General features: G+C 45.1%; 1 protein-coding gene across 1 annotated transcript; it reads right to left on the bottom strand.

Moving 5' to 3' along the window:
- Positions 1-1,209: 1,209 nt before the first annotated feature.
- Positions 1,210-15,800, bottom strand: vcpip1 (valosin containing protein (p97)/p47 complex interacting protein 1). The gene is made up of 3 exons (XM_085388811.1): positions 12,988-15,800; positions 9,261-9,347; positions 1,210-7,753 (listed from the first exon to the last, which is right to left on the bottom strand). Exons 1-3 carry the CDS (start codon positions 15,635-15,637, stop codon positions 6,963-6,965), a joined length of 3,528 nt encoding a protein of 1,175 aa, XP_085244937.1. The 5' UTR covers positions 15,638-15,800; the 3' UTR covers positions 1,210-6,962.
- Positions 15,801-16,061: the final 261 nt, after the last annotated feature.

Genomic DNA, 16,061 nt, shown 5'->3' with positions numbered 1-16,061 from the left:
GAGGCACTGACGCTTAAAAGTAGAAGAAAGCAGCAGTCACGCATCCTGTGGATGGTTTGTGAAGTCTCCAAAAGTTGATTCTGTTCATCTGGACGTTTTCAGTGGGAGAAACGTTTCGTCGCTCATCCAAGTGCCGTCTTCATTCTCTGACTGCAGGTTTCCCCAATCTTATAAACAGACATTTGCACAATGACTGAAATCAGTCCACTGAGGGAACAATGGGCTGGGAGGTCAGTTCATCATGATTATGCAAATTCTCATGACCATTGATCAGTGGTTGTTGATCAATGGTCATGAGTACCATTCACAGAGAGCTGGGGAATGGCTGCAATCACAGGATTGTATGATGGTGAAAGATGTTCCCTTAGGCCCCCTCCTCGATTCAGAGATGGTCTTTCCTTTTCACATAAACGGCCTCCTTTTCTCCCGCTGCAAACGCTACGTCCAGATGAGCAGAATCAGCTTTTGGAGATTTACTTACCTGGATGATTGATCATCCATCAAGACGTTTGTGAAGTTGTGTTTGTCCTGTGGACCAAACCACTGAGAACTACATGACGGGAGTTTATGTTTCTGAACTAAAAATGTATTTTCCCCTCTATAATTAAATCAACAGCTTTCACTGCATGTACACTGATGCACTGAGGAGGGCGCCTTCCTTATCCCTCTTTCATTTCCACCATGTACAGTTGCATTATTACAAGCACATTATAGGTTTCAGATGTTCTATAAAAGCCTTCAAATGTGGAGCTTTTGGAACTAAACAACTTTAATTTATTCAGATCTAGAAATACTTGTTCCCTCCTGTTAGTCTCTCCTCAGCATTGGACTGGAGATATCAATGATGTCAGTGTGATTTTTCAACACTTTCCAAATTTATCCAGAGGTGTGATTGGACCGTTTCATTGGCTGAATCTGGCCATGTGTCTGACACCCCAGACAGTGAGCAGTCTTTGAGTGACTGAAAGAAATGTTAAAGGTGTTCTCATCAAAATCACCAACGTTTAATTCAAAAAGACATAAAAGAGATAACACGATCTTTAACATCTTTGAGGCTCTTGCCAGCTCTACTCTTGCTTTTCTCTACAAACTTATGTTGACTGGACAACAGAGAAAAATGATTTCTGCACCATAAACAAACACCTTTTTTTAAACAGACAAACAGAAAAGTGTGTGAGTGACGACAAAATACGGAAACATGTGAAGGAAGTGATTTTATTGTCGGGGTTGGAAATTTATCACACATGCAAACAGCGATGTCGAAGCCGTGTATCATCAATATTTTATTAGCAAACCAGAGAGAAGTTAACAAAAGAAATCATTACTGCAGGAACTGAACATCTGTGTTTCTGTACAGATCCAAATATACTACAATATATACTATTATACAGGTGGATTACAATTCATGTCATTAGTACAGCAGTCACAAAGAAAAACTTCAAGTCTGTTACAGCAGTGTCGTCTGATCTGAGCAAACTCTCCTCCTGATTCGTGCTGTCGACCTGCTTCCTCTCTGACTGATGATGATGATGATGATTCGGCTATGGGCATGCTATGCTAACATTCCCTGTTTTCCTCAAAGTGCTAAAGATTCATCTGAACGGCAAAAACAGAAGGACCGTGATTCTGAAACAGACTTTTTTTTGCTAAACCAGAAAACAAAAAGGCCAAAAAAGTGAAAATACAAAGACTCCAGTTCAAATTAAACACAGTCGAGATAAAAGAGTTGAAGCAGAACCTAAGTGTAAAACATTTTATGCACAGTTTAAGGCCTGATGATTCATTACAGAAGTAACATGCAGAGGTGGAGAAACATCTGTGTTGGCGGAAACTGCCTTCCATGTTTGTGATGGAGCAGAGATCGGTGCCACTCGCAGGTGTCCTGTTTTACATTTCACACGGATTTAACAAACGCGATACAGCGTCAGTGAGATTTAGAGTTCAGAGTCATTTCCTTTGTTAATGCTAAACTAACCAGCTGCTCCAGAGCACAATGAAAAACATCTGCACATTTCTACATTTCTACAAAAGCATCGAATCAGAGGACTGTGAGCAGAAATGACCCAGTTTGTTCCTGTAAAAATCAGATGGATGTTTGAGACCTCTGGTTTGATGAATCATGAAAAGAAACTGCTGTTTTTCTCAAGAAGTCCCTGAAAAATCAACATGCAAAATAAAAGTACACAAACACACACACCAAAACACTGTACACACCAGTGTACATCTCCTGTTAGAAAACACAGGAAACTCTAAACTGCTGCTGATGCAACAGTTTAGAGTTCACACTGAACGTGGACGTCCCGTCAAACAGTGAAGACGAACCTGCTGAAAACTGTGACATCAGAGAGGATTTCAGGCAGCAGCGCCTCTGAATAAAAGTCCTAATTTTTAAACAAATCTTCAGCCAATCACATGTTTTTACAAATAATTCAGTACTACTACCCAAGAAAAGACTGAACCTCTGATGAAGCTCAAAGCTGTACAAAGGTTATGAAAACACCTCGAGTGTGTGGCCCAGAAATGATCTTGAACTTCTTGTTTTGGTGCCGAGCTGCACAAACTTTGCCACAGCTAACCTTGTTAGTTAGCTCTGTTAGCTAGCTGCATGACTAGGTTTGTTACTATAACGACGCCAGCAAAAAACAACAACAACAAAGCAAAACCCACCTCTGAACATCAAGCACTGAAGAAACACATACACGTGAAGCCTCCCTTATAGAGCCTGTCCATATGTGACAGTGGCAGCATTTGCATTAACGTGCTCCTCTGGCTTCAGTCTGCCTGCCAGATGCTGAAGAGTGAGCTCTAACATCTGGATCTGTTTCACTGTTTCATGCTGAAAGAGGGAAAAGTTTCCTCTGCAGCAGGAAGAGCAGACACTGACTGAACGTAGAAACCACAAGCCTGGAGGCCAACTTAGAGTTGTAAAACCCTTTCTGCAGTGTGTGGTGAGCAGCTCTGAACGAGCTCCTCGTGAACTAAAACTAAGATCTGCATGTATAGGTGACAATAGCTGCTAGTAATTCACAACTTCAGTGAAACCAAACACTCTGTGTGAACAATGAAAACATTTAAAAATGTCCAAAATCATCTTCATCAGAAACCTGGGACCCTGCTTCTGTGAGCTTATTCAGCAGCTGCATAAAGAGCTTTATGTGATAATGCTTTCATTCAGTGGTTTTCAAACTGTGACGAGCGCTGGGCCTCATTAATGGCGTCACTGCAGGTGGAGCGTGGAGGATGAAAATAGGCTCAATGAGATTATGCTTTAATAGAATCGACGTGGCCAGAAAACAAGGAACAGGTCAGCGAGGATGATACTTTTGGACATCTAGTGATGGGCTGAACGTCTCTGCGGATTTGTCTTCAAACACACATTTACTTTCAGGTAATTCTGACAAAAACAGCAGCTTCTTTATGATTCATATAGAACGAGCAGACATGTGGACAACAGTGTGAAAGACACATGAACAATGAGAAGAGTCACATGCTGCGACTCTAACCTGCCTGATGTTCCAGACGTGGAAACACAATCCACAAAAGCTGATTTGACACATCTAAAGATGCTTTTTCTTCCTGCAGCGTTACAGGAATAAAGGAGCGGTTAAAGCCTCGGGGAAATAAAAATAATAAACTCTTGTTCTCTAATCTGGTGTCGCCACACTGAGGGAAGATTTAATTAAATCTCTCAGTTCCTGTTTGTGGTTTGGTTTTTACAGACGAGAGCTGATGATCGACGGTCACTTTGTGTCCCGTCGATCCTCAATTTGTACAAGTGAATTCTTTCTCATTCAGAGAGTGAAAAACTGTAATATATGATTCCCAAAAGCTGTTGTTTTAAAAACAATAGTTTAACTTGATTTCCACAATCAGTGCATCTCTATGAGACGCCTTCACTGACAGCAGGGCCACCTGGTGGTGAGTCTGGGAGGTTCAGCTGAAATGTGTAGGTGGTGTTTAGACCTGGAAGTTCAGTTAAGATGTTTGCATAGGACAGAAGCACAGAGGCCCAGCGAGGACTTCCTCCAACCAAAACTTAGATCAATCACGAGAATTTAAACTCCAGTGAAAACTTGAACCTGGTTTTTCTTTGGCTGTGTTCTGCTTTTGAAAAGAGAAAAAATGAAGCGAGAACCAAACCTTAAATGTTAGGAAGGAGCAGAAGGTTCATCTTCAGAGCAAAGAAGAAGAAGAAAGCCTCCCGAGGCCACACCAAAGCACCACTGAGACATGAATCCCACCTGAATGGAGCTTTAGGTTTCTTACTTTGATATTTGGGCCTTTTATGAAGTAACCTGATCAGCTGATGAGCACATGTTTAACTTTTGGGATGTGAAGATCAACTTGTTCACAAAGTATTTTCAGAGTATCTCCATAAGGAGGAGCCGTTCGCTTTAACCTGCACAAACCTCCGCAGCTCATTTTGGATTTTCTATAAATTCTACAAGCTAAACGCTTTTTGATTTCGCTGACTCCCATAATACTTTAACTGTGCTCCTGTGGCTAAGACTCATGGGAAAGGTAGTTGTTGAGCATAAGATAACAGTCCAGTGCAGAGTTATTTTACAGTGTTTTCAGGTAAACCGAGGAGAAGCTTCGACCTCCAGGAAGTTCATTACTGCTGCACATTCAACACGGCGCCACCTGCAGGCAATAAATACAATTTCTCTTCGTTGCACTGCACTCAAGTTCATATTCATGCTCACATCTCAAGGCATTTCATCTTTAGCTTCTAAAGCACCAGATATTTGCTTCATGTTTATGTCCCTCTAAACCTCACACAAAAGTCTTTTCAGGTACTGATTTCAAGAGTTTTAATAACAAACACAAAATAGTCCAGAGCAGAGTGGATCGTAACATTTATGTTCAAACACGTCGTGTCGAGGTCGTCTTGGGAATTTTATAGTAAAAAAAAAAACATAAGTGACTCTTGTTGACTACATGTGCATCTCTAACACATCTTTGGCATTTTATTGCTACATTTACACAGATTCTCATGAATCTGCAGTGTTTGGAGATCAGATGAAACTTAAATTTAGGTGTTAAAAATTTTAAATATTTAACCTGGGATACATAAGGTGAATAAAAATACAGCTGGAACAAATATGTGAGAAATAAATTAGTTCTTGTTTTTAACACGTAACACTTTTTGTCAAACCCACATTTACACACTGGCAGTGAAGTGGGGTACACAGGAACCCAAACTAAGATCTTTTAAGAAGCCCGACCAACCAGAAACATCCATTAATGAAGCTAATGGCCACTCGAGCTTAGCCTTTGCAGACCCGCAAGTAAAAATTTTAAAAATTTGATGAACTGTAAACAATGTTAATCGTATTTAACTTATTCATTTGGACACTGATAAGGCTTAAAGTTTGCATTAATGGGGGCGTGGCCCTGACAGGTGGGTGGTGACACAGGCAGGTGTAGCTGTTAGGCTTCAGCTAATCAGAGTCACTGAACTGGACCTCTCGACTGTGTTTGTGCTGTTGGAGCATTCTGGAGAATTTTTCAATGACGTTTAAAATTGTGACGAGCGACCCATCAGCTAAGAGACCGTTCCAGTATTTTATTCGTCTGTTGATTAGCATTAATCACCAGACATCTGTGCCTGTGTGCAGCTTATGGATGCAGCTTTCTGCTCAAACCAGCTACTGTTAGGTGGTAACTGAGCAATAAAACTTCTCATTTAAATATGGTTACACTCATCTGATGCTCAAAAAGCCATAAAAAGAGCACAAATACAACAAGGCCGTCTTTTCCATATAATCAACCTAAAAAGCAAATCAAATGTCAAGTAAACAACAAACAAAACAGAAGAAAAAATTAAAAGTGCAAAACACAACGGTCCAAATGGGACGCGGACCACCAAACAACTTGTACTAACAAACCAGCTCATGTGGACTTTGGAGGTCTCGCACAGCACATGTTCAATACTGCTACAGGCACAGATATCGACAGACGCCTTATTACTGATGTTGAGGCGCAGGTGGCATCACACAAAACTGCAATATGTCACACGTGGAGATGAGAGCGTGCGGTTAAATTTTAGATACAACAAATAGAAACTGCAGTTAGTTCTCTGCCTGGAGGTTGTGAGGGGCTTCATTCTGATTTTTCTAGAATATAAACCATTAAACTGGTGATGGTTAGAGGGGCAAAAAGGTAAAGTAAAAATATAAAGTCATCAAGGAGGATTCAGACAATCAAGCAAACACAGATCAGAGTTCTCCCTGCAGAGCTCAGACAAACGGAGGGTGGAAAGCAGATTCTGAAGGCGTTGATGCGTACGGAGGCCGGTGCACTTTTCAGAGCGTGCACTTTGACGGAAGCATGTTTGCAGGACGCGACGCTGGCGGCGGCCAGCTACTCTCCTTCCTGGTGGCAGATTAAGACTTCTTCTATCTACAGGAATGCGTCTCACCGGATTTTCCTCCTCGGAGATCCGTAAGTGTTCACAGCGAGAGGATTAGACGTCTGCAGGTGGGAACCGCAGGCCTAACGACAGAATCCCGTCACCTTATGGACAACTCTGCGATATACTGTGAGACAGTTGTTCACGATACATCATCAACTTAAGAGAAAAACTTATTTTGAATCAACGTGGGGATCACATTGTTGTATTTATTCATTACCGTGTTAAATTTTCATAGAGCGGTGCTGACAGGCGAGCTACAGTGGATACAGTGTAAACACACATGGCAACGGCTTCTGCAACAGATCTGTGAAACGGGTGAATCGATGACATATCGCAGACAGCGCGTCACAATATATCGCTTCATCGACGGCTGTCCCACCTGGAGTTCGCAGCGGCGAGGACAGTCGGCCCGCTCTTAGTCATGCAGTAAAGACAACGCAACACGATGAAGACCAAAGCTTGAGGATCCGACCTGAGGTGTTATGACCCACAGATGCCGGTCAGGCGGGTGCGGGGGTGGGGCGGTGCTGGGGCTCAGGCGTGATCAGGAGTGATCCATGGGTTCGGTGGCGTTACTCTGCCCGGCGTCCTGGCTGTCCATCTCCTCCGGTTCCTCCACCTTCTGCTCAGGTTTGATGGCTGCCGTTGTCGACACTGCAGCTGGCGGTTTGTGGTCGGCCGTGGACACCGACTGGTCCTCACCCGCCTGGCTTCCGGCCGTCGGCTCCTGGGCAGCCCTACCCCCGGAGGCGGTGCTCTGCTGCTCTTTCAGGTGCCGCTCCATGGAGGCCTGGATGGAGGACACCATTTCCTGCAGCTTCCTTCGCTGCTGCTCCATCAGGCTGGGGTCGAGTCCACGGCCGTCCTTCATGGTGACGAAGCCCGGAGCCATGCGGACCAGCTCCCTGGTGGTGTCCTCGGGGATGTCCGACAGGTCCGGGGGTCCTCGGGACACGCTGGCACTCAGGTCCACGCCACTGCTGTGCTGTCGTGTGATAGGGCGGTGTTCTGGTGGTGAGGAGCCTCCGGCGCTGCCCAGAGAGTGGCCTTTTCCCTGAAAGGCTGTGACACTCTGCAGCTGCTCCTTTTTACGAACAACGCCACCGCTGCCCAGCCGCAGCACGCCATGAGAGGGACTACCCTCTCTACTGCCCCTACCGGATGCCTCAGAGCGTAGCTGCACCAGGGCCTCCTTCACCAGTTCCTCGACATCAGGCCCAACAGGGAAGTGACCGGCAGCGTCCACGCAGAGCTCCAAACGCTCCTCTGCTGCATTATAAACAAAGGTTTTCCCTGTGAGGTGAGGCAGCGTGCAGTGCTTCCCGTCCATCAGGCCTGAACGAGAGAGAGAGAGAGAGGTCATTCCCAGCTTGACATGATTCACAGTCTAAAATAATCCTTATTAATCTCATCCTGGGTCTTGGTCTGAAACAAGCCTTCAGCTCTGCCAACTCTGATTGGCTGCCCCTCACAAGAAAAGGTTTAAATCAGTAGGCAAGAAACTTTTATTCTCACATTCAGACACAATTTATATAGAAAAAAAATCTGAACTGCAATTTATGGGAGACTTCTCAGATACTACAGATGGCCAGTGTCCTCTGCCTTCCCCCAAAGAGCCAATCAAGTTGAAGCAGGAAACATATTCGTGTTATTGCATTGATGCCTGTGTATAAGCTCACAAACATTTCAGCAGCTGTAACGTTGTGAAACTGTGCAGTGCAGTGGGAGCAGAGCATGTGAGGGCTGTCAAACTTTATTGTTTTAGATTTAACTTGTAATTTTGTTTTTCTTTAAGCTCTCTTATTATCAAACTAAGCTCATGCTTTTAGTTACGCGCTCTGAAACACCTGCAAAGATTCAAATGACCATATTAGCGATATCCCCTCTTAGCGCCGTCACACAGATCCAAGAGTAGAAAAACAGTGTTTGGCTCACAGCGAGTTCGCGGCTGACTTGACCATCCACCATTGTAACAATATATCTATGACAGGTAAACAAAAGCACAATAGGTCAACTTTAATAACACAGCTGTTCTCCCTCCCTCGGGTGGGATGTACCAAATATATTGACAAAGGTTCAAGGGTTTGCTTTCATTTATGCTGCGGTTAGCTCCAGAGCATCAGATAGAAACACAGCAACAGTCTGACAATCTGATAACAGGAAATAAGAAGTCGCCATAAAGGATCCTGTGTTATTAGTTTTTGGTTTGCAATAACTTACAATAAAGAATATGACAGATAAAAACAAACTGATCCTTTAATCACACCAATCTGCTTTCAGACATGTCTGAGGAGTCACGTGTATGTGACAAGAATCGATATATTTCAATCAAACTTCATCTGACTGTAAACTCTGACATATATTCCTCTGTGCTGCAGAGGACCAGAGCTCAGCACACATCAGTGAGCCACTCCACGTTCCTTTATTTACCAGAAATCTGGGCACTATCATCTAATCGAAATCCTCTCCACATGTTTACAACAGACCCCGTTTTCTTCTCTGGGAAGGAGTTCCTGTAAGGTGCGTGCTGGGAACCCGGAATATGGCACAAATGTGGACCACTGGGAGAGCGCATTGATCATCAGGTCTGGGAAGAAACATTTCATTTCCTGCAGCCTCGTGAATTTTATTCACTGAACTTTTCTGCTCTCAGGCGTCACCTGATCAGTCGCGTGTGTTTCTGCTACATTTCTGCACATGTTTAAAATCTGTCTAATAATTAGTTAGCAAAGAAGCCTTTAAAAAAAGTAGCTCACGTATGATAAGCTCCGGTTCACAGTGATGCAGACACACAAACGCACATGTATAAATGTACCTGCTCTGTTACACAGAGCCTGCTTACCCATGTCTTTCTTAACGATGTTGTAGAAGACGCCGCCCTGCTGGAATAAGTGTGGCAGCTTCTTTGCGTACGACCAAACATCCTCACCTGAAACAAAGACAAACATTTTAAAAGGATCCAACGAATGAGACGAGGTCCTAAACACAACACAAGGTTAAAATGTGTCTGTGTGAGCAGGACGCTACACAGGACAGCACAATGTAGGACCACAGAAGTCCTCGGTGTCAGAGTGCACAGCTTTGGCAGGAACGTGAGCGGTCAGAGCAGCACAAAAATAAACAGAGACCGAAACATCTGAATGTAAGACACAAGAGTGGAAATACAGTTGATACTCTGACCTCGCCATTGTTTGGCTTACAGTGAAGCCGCTGATATGTAAAAATATATTTAAAACTGAAAGCAGTGGTGGACAAACCTACGAAATGTTTCTTGAAAAAGGTGTGACATCACATTTATTTCTACATGATGAATATGAAGCTGCAAGCAGCAGCTATCGTCAGTCATTTATAGAAACCTCTGTGGTTCCAGTATGTTTGCTTTCACACTCAGTGAAGCTCACACCACATACAACATCTACAGCTTTGATGCTGATGGTAAAGCCAGGCTAGCGATTCCCCCTCGTTTTAACCTCGCACTGCTGCTCATGCTGCTGCTACTCTGTAGGAACATTCACATTTTTATATTCTACATTTCATCTACATTTACCGTCTCTTGTTTTAGAGGTCCTCTAATAAATGCCATTGTCCTTCAGCTGCTTCATATTTAGTCTCAACAACCTCGACAGAAAATATCAATCCACTTGTACTCTCCTGCTGTGATGAAAATGATCCATCTCATCTGAGACATAAACCCTTTTTTATTGCAATAACAGTCATCTAAGCCAATAAATAAATGTCCAGTCTGTCACTGATCATTGTCTCCATTAATTCCCAAATCTAAAACTTAAAGTGGAATGTGTCGATGTGGGTTTTTCTGCTGAGAAAACCTAAAATGGTTCATTAATGATTCAGTTTCAGGCAAAGTTATTATAGTGAACCAAGAATAAATTGGCTACAGTAAAAATAAAAACTAGACTTTGCAATAAAGCTACTGTAAACAATATTTTTTCACTTTATTTTTCAACACAACCAGCCTGAGGAACATCTGGTGCATCTGTTTAATGAGTCTGGGACTTGAATGTGTATGAAGTGTGTTAACCTTTAAAATTTTGCACCTGACAAAACCTCCAAATATATAAGAACAAAACTAAAACTACCACCAAAACTCATGAAAACTAAACTGAAACTCATCATTTCCAGACAATGAAAATTGAAAGTGAAATGAGCAAAAACAACAACTTAAGCTTAAAATGAAATAAAATCTGGTTTAAGGTTAAATTTTATTTGGTGTACAAAACCACTGTCAATAAATAAAGGCGATAAAACCATATTCAGGTGTTTATTTAGCTTCAAATATCCTGTCAGTAAAACAGGGACTTCAACACTGCACTGATGCACTGAGTCCATTTGAAAGTGCGTGACGGTGCATTTCCTTTTGTTTGTGTGTTTATATGTAATGCACGTCGCACATATTCAGCTACAGGTCTGCTCCATTCAGCTGTGTGAACTCTGAGCTCTGGGTTGGAGGCACTGTCTGGTGAGCGGATGCTTTGTTTCATCCTGGCCGGGGCCGGGCGGGGGGATTATTGAACACGAGCTCGGTGCTGACAGGAAGTGCAGCGTCAGGCCTGCGGAGCGCTCGGAGCGCAGCCGAAACCTTCCTGAATATCGACAGACGCTCTGTGTGTGTCACACGGCCCGATCTGTTTATCCTAACGCAGTTGTGACCTTTGACCTGATTGGCAGGTGAGACGGGGAGGGAGCGAGTTGCTCGAGTCAGCAGATTCTCACACTCACACACAAAACAAGTCTCTTGTTTGCTCATGGCAGCTGATCAGAAACCTGGGAGCTCAATCAGCTGCTGAGAGCAAACGGCAGTTTTTTGATCACCTGCCTGCACCAGCCAATCAGAAACCAGCAGGCATGTGCGCTGCACACCTGGAGCTGTTCTCTTTATTCACACACAGACACACACAAACACACTTCAGCTTACTCTGCAGTCTTAAGCAAGCAGCAGCATCATTGCAAGAAGACAATAAATTAAACACGACGATGATCCATCATCATCATCACCACATTCAATAATATGAGTGAACACAGAAAACAAAGACATCCCCATGCTGGAGAAACTGGAACAGGAGATGTTTACTGTACAAATCGTTATCATTCTGACTGATTATTAATCAATAAAATAAAGTGCTGTATGACATTAACCTGACAGCACTCTCTATAAACACACCGTCAGCCCCAGCACAGTAGGTTTGTATCGTCAGGAGCTCAACCTGTGAACAAACATTGACTATAGAGATGCTAATTATAATGAAAATATAAACAAGAGGTCAAATTAATGAAAGGGCAGACAGCAGAACGAGTTCAATCGTTATCTTTGAATGATTAATGATCAAAAGTTGAACTTTAAAGCAAACTGAAGCACCAGCACTGTCATGTTTGAGGAAATGTTATTTTTTCCATACCAGGGTTTTCTCTGCATGTACTAAAAACACATTTGACGCCAATCGAAGCTGGCTTTCAACCAAAGGAAAATCACTGCGACAGAAGATATTAAAACATATGTCGGGTTTAGTTTTACTCAAGGTTGAAGACATCTTTGCTAATAAAATGGCCAAAAAGACTTAAAGTCAGTCGACACATTCTTTGCCTCAACTACAGTCATGGATAATTGCATGTTCACCCCCAGAAGCCAGGACACATTTTTATCATATTTTATCCTGCTTTTATTAAGTCTAATTGAACCTTTGTGCTTCTTTGTATATTTACCTGTAAATAACTCACTGCTAAGTCACAGATTAACTCTGTACAGTAACAAGCAACAGCCAAGAGCCGGACTGAATGACTGATTCAAGTTATTATAACTGAAATACACGTTTCCTTATGCAAGCATAGGAAAAAGAGGACTGTTTTCCTTTAGCTTTATTGTAGAAAGGAATGTTTCTAAAATCAAACTAAGAAGTGAATTATTAAAATAAGAAAGTAGCAGCAGCCACTTGGCTCTGTTAAACCTGACGAGCGGGTTTTAGCTCCTGAAGTGCAGAAGAACACAGGAGAAAAATAGTTTTCTCCTGGCAGCCTTCAATCAGACCAACAAGCTTTTATATCTTAGATCAAATGTGACAAAATCAAAGCCTGAGGATCAAATCTGGCCCTTTGCAAAATTGAATCCAGCATGGATTTCATTTAATAAGGCAGACGATTTCAAGACAGGCCCACTATCTGCTGAAAACGGAGACGATCACTGATTTCAAAGAACGTAATCAGTGTCTCGGCTGTGATATTCGAATCCACACGTCAGCAAAGAATTCAGGATTCACAGCATCTTTAAAGTGAAAAGAAGCTGCAGCTCCAGCACAATAACTTTCCTCTAGTGACATCTCAAAGTGACACAGCTTGTTTTTATGTGCAGCCAGTTTCGCTTCAGAAGGCCGTACGGTACAGGTAAGCTGTGCGACCAAAGATCTTTTGCTCTGCTTTATATCAGGATGGATCTTATTCTCTGAAATATCCTAAACTTACACTTCCTGTCACATTCAGTCTTGTGGCACAGGTTGCTGTGATAATACATTACTTTGCTTCACTCACTAACTTACTTGGTACCCTACATGTAACCTTACCCATCAACGTTGCTAGGAGACAGAGGGAGGACATCTCAAGGTCGATGCTGTCCTGGAGTTCCCGGCTGCTCATTCTTCCGGGCGTCACGGCGTCCTCGCTCTTCACTGAATGCAGGGCGGAGTGCGAGCTGGAGGCTCGGGGAATGGAGGCCGCAGGGCTCTTGTCCTCTGGGCCTTTTAGGATCTCCACAGTCACCCTGTCACCATGCTGCAGCGCCACTGGCTCGTTTTCCTCGCCATCTTTTGGTGGGACCAACTCCTTAGGTGGGAAACCGTAGCGGATGCATTGCTGCGCCGGCGGCACGCTGAACTGGTTGCTGATGCTCCTCTGCAGCTCAGAGAAGGTCGTGTGGGCCTGCAGAGTCAGCATGGCCTGTCTGCCGTCGCTCGTAGTCACACGAATCTTTTTCTCCTTACTGGACGAAGATGGGGAGGAGGACTTGGTGGGTGTGGCTGGAGCTGAAGAGGAGGAGGTTTCTGGAGAGCCTCCGGGTGAAGAAGTCCGGCCCTGGCCTTTCTGCTCCTGCTTCAGTTTGTCAGTCCGACGCTTCTGGGTGACGAAGGCCTGCTCGCTGATGCTCTGCTGGATGCTGCGCTCTGCTCGGCTCATCGTTAGCTCCTCCTTGTGCAACGTCTTCGCTTTCTGTCCCGTCAGGATGATCTTTGTGGGCGGCTGGGGGTCCGCCGGCTGCTGAGACTCTGAGGCATCAGTGAGGCGCTGGACATGAGCCCCGTCGATGGACACGGGGTTGTATTCGTCCGGGTTCTTCTTGGCCGTGTGATGGAGGATAGTGTTGACCACTTTCTGCACCAGGATCTCACTGCCAAACTCGCCCGGGAAGTGCTTTGTGACGAGCTTCATGGCCACGTCGTACACGTTGCTGTTCAATGAAGGGTCAGTCTCATACTGGAACCAGTACACTGTCTCTCGCACCACCCGACCCCCCCACTCCAACGTGATGGGGAAGGCCTCGGGGAGGTTGTCATACTCCTTCCCCTCCCAGTAGTGTTTGAAGCCACACCCACACTTCCCTCCCTGGGAGCGGGTGTTGGTTCTGTCCCCATCCAGATAAACCACCGAGCCGTTTCCACGGATATGGCGGACTGACGTGCCGTGACACCAGTTGCAGGTGTTGAGGGAGCTCAGTTTGTAGTCTGGGAGGAGAACATCCCTTTGGGGGTCGTAAGAGCAGACCACATTGTTGAGGGGGAAACTGTAGTTCTTATCCGGCCGCAGCTGGCCGTGTGTGGATTTGGCTAAGTTGTAGAGCTTACCGCCGGGAATCAGCCACTCCGGTGGGATGTGGAGCTCAGAAAGGGCGCCACAGATCAGGCAGCGATGCAGCCGATTTTCCATCACTGACTTCTTTGCCGCCTCTGTGACCTCCTCTGGATGGATGCCAATCACGCCAGTCCTCCTGTAGACGTACTGGTGAACGTCAGCCACCAGCGACGGGTGGATGCTGTGCTTCTCCATAAATACCTCCTCCATGGCGTTAACTAGCCTCATCAGATATTTATCCTGCAGGCTGCGATCTCCGCCAATCACGCAGCTCCCATCCGCTTCTAACTTGATGTACTTCTTGATGAGGTCCTGAGGGACGCCCCAGGCCTTTGGCAGCAGACGGGGTGGCAGCTTTGGCAGCACCGTGTTCTTGATTCCCACCAGAGGGATGTAGTGGTTCCTGCTGGAGCTGCTCCAGGCGATACAGATGGGTTTGTTCAGCTTCCCATCTTTCCCCTTGCACTGCTCCTCCGGCACCAGTCCAGGCAGGAAGGTGGCAGAATAGTCCCCGGAGCTCCTCATCCCACTCAGGGAGTCCAGGAGAATTATGGGTCGGTGGAGGACGTTGGCTAAGCCAAATATGTGGATGTTGCGTAGTCCAAGGGGTACGCCTTCTGGTGGGATGAAAAGAGGGTCGCACTCGTTGATGATGTCCTCCCACTCTGCAGAATCTATAAAGTCCTGAAAAAGTGCCTTGTAGCGTTCCAGATTCTGCTTGAAGTTCTGTTTGAGGTTTTCACGGAGGGCATGCCAGAACAGTTCTCTCCCCACCAGAGCTCTGGACACAGCGTGGACCAGGCAGTGCCCGTCTCCGTCCACATGCACCGGGATGAGACACTCTCTGTTGCCGTTGGCTTTCTTCACCTCCTCCAGAGTGTCGTGGAGGTATATAAGGCTCCCTGACCTATCTTTGCCATAGCCTATGGTGGAAACATGGTCCGGCTCAATGAGAAAAGCTCTGTCTCCCAGGATGGAACAGTCAAACATCTCCCCTTGGTTCATCTCCCTCAGAAGCTTGGCTTTGCCGGTTTGTTTGTCCATGCCATACCTGGTGAGCACGGGCGACAACAGCTTGCAGTGGTAGTTAGAAAGCCCCATCACTTTCACCAGCTCGGTCCCCTTCTTCGGGGCCCCGGTGACGCCGAGCAGGGCGTTTCTGAGCAGATTGTGAAGCACGACATCGGGGTCGGTGACTTCCTCAACGTTCTGCAGGTTCTTCTGCTCGTGGCGCTGACCACACTCGGTACACTCGATGCTAACGGAGCCGTAAGCAGGAAAGAAAAGCCTCGCCTGACATTTCGGGTCTGGGCAGGTACCAGACAAAATACGCTTGTCTTTTTTCTTTGAGCTCTGCAGCAGCGACATTTTGGCTGAAAAAAGGCTGACGCTGTGTGTCAGCTTCACAAAACCATGATATTCACACTCCGGCGAGGCTGTCAGGCGAGCTTTGACTCCGCTAACGACAGTTATTTTACAAAATAACACAAGAACAACACGGAAGCGGCTGTTTTTTCCTTTAGCTGTTCGCCGTTGCTAGACGTACATACGTAATGACGTCAGTTACTGGGATTTGTAGTTTTTTTCTCTTTATCTATGTTTAAACAACTACGCACCAGCATCAAAATGACTGCATTTTTATCTTTTCCCTGTTCGAACATTAGCTGGAAACGCGAGAAACTCAAACAGTAAAACGCGTATGTCGGGTTAAGTCGTGTACATTTACGACCTTAAACCCAGGTTAACTGCATTTACCAGAATGCAACGCGTCACAGTGACGTGTGTTGTGTAA

Source organism: Rhamphochromis longiceps, linkage group LG18, assembly GCF_057381845.1.
Source record: "Rhamphochromis longiceps isolate RC_006_pf linkage group LG18, R_longiceps_female_GT1.1, whole genome shotgun sequence".
Lineage (NCBI taxonomy): Eukaryota > Metazoa > Chordata > Actinopteri > Cichliformes > Cichlidae > Rhamphochromis > Rhamphochromis longiceps.
The sequence above is the reverse complement of the archived record's forward strand: the minus strand, read 5'-3'. Positions and strand labels throughout refer to the sequence as shown.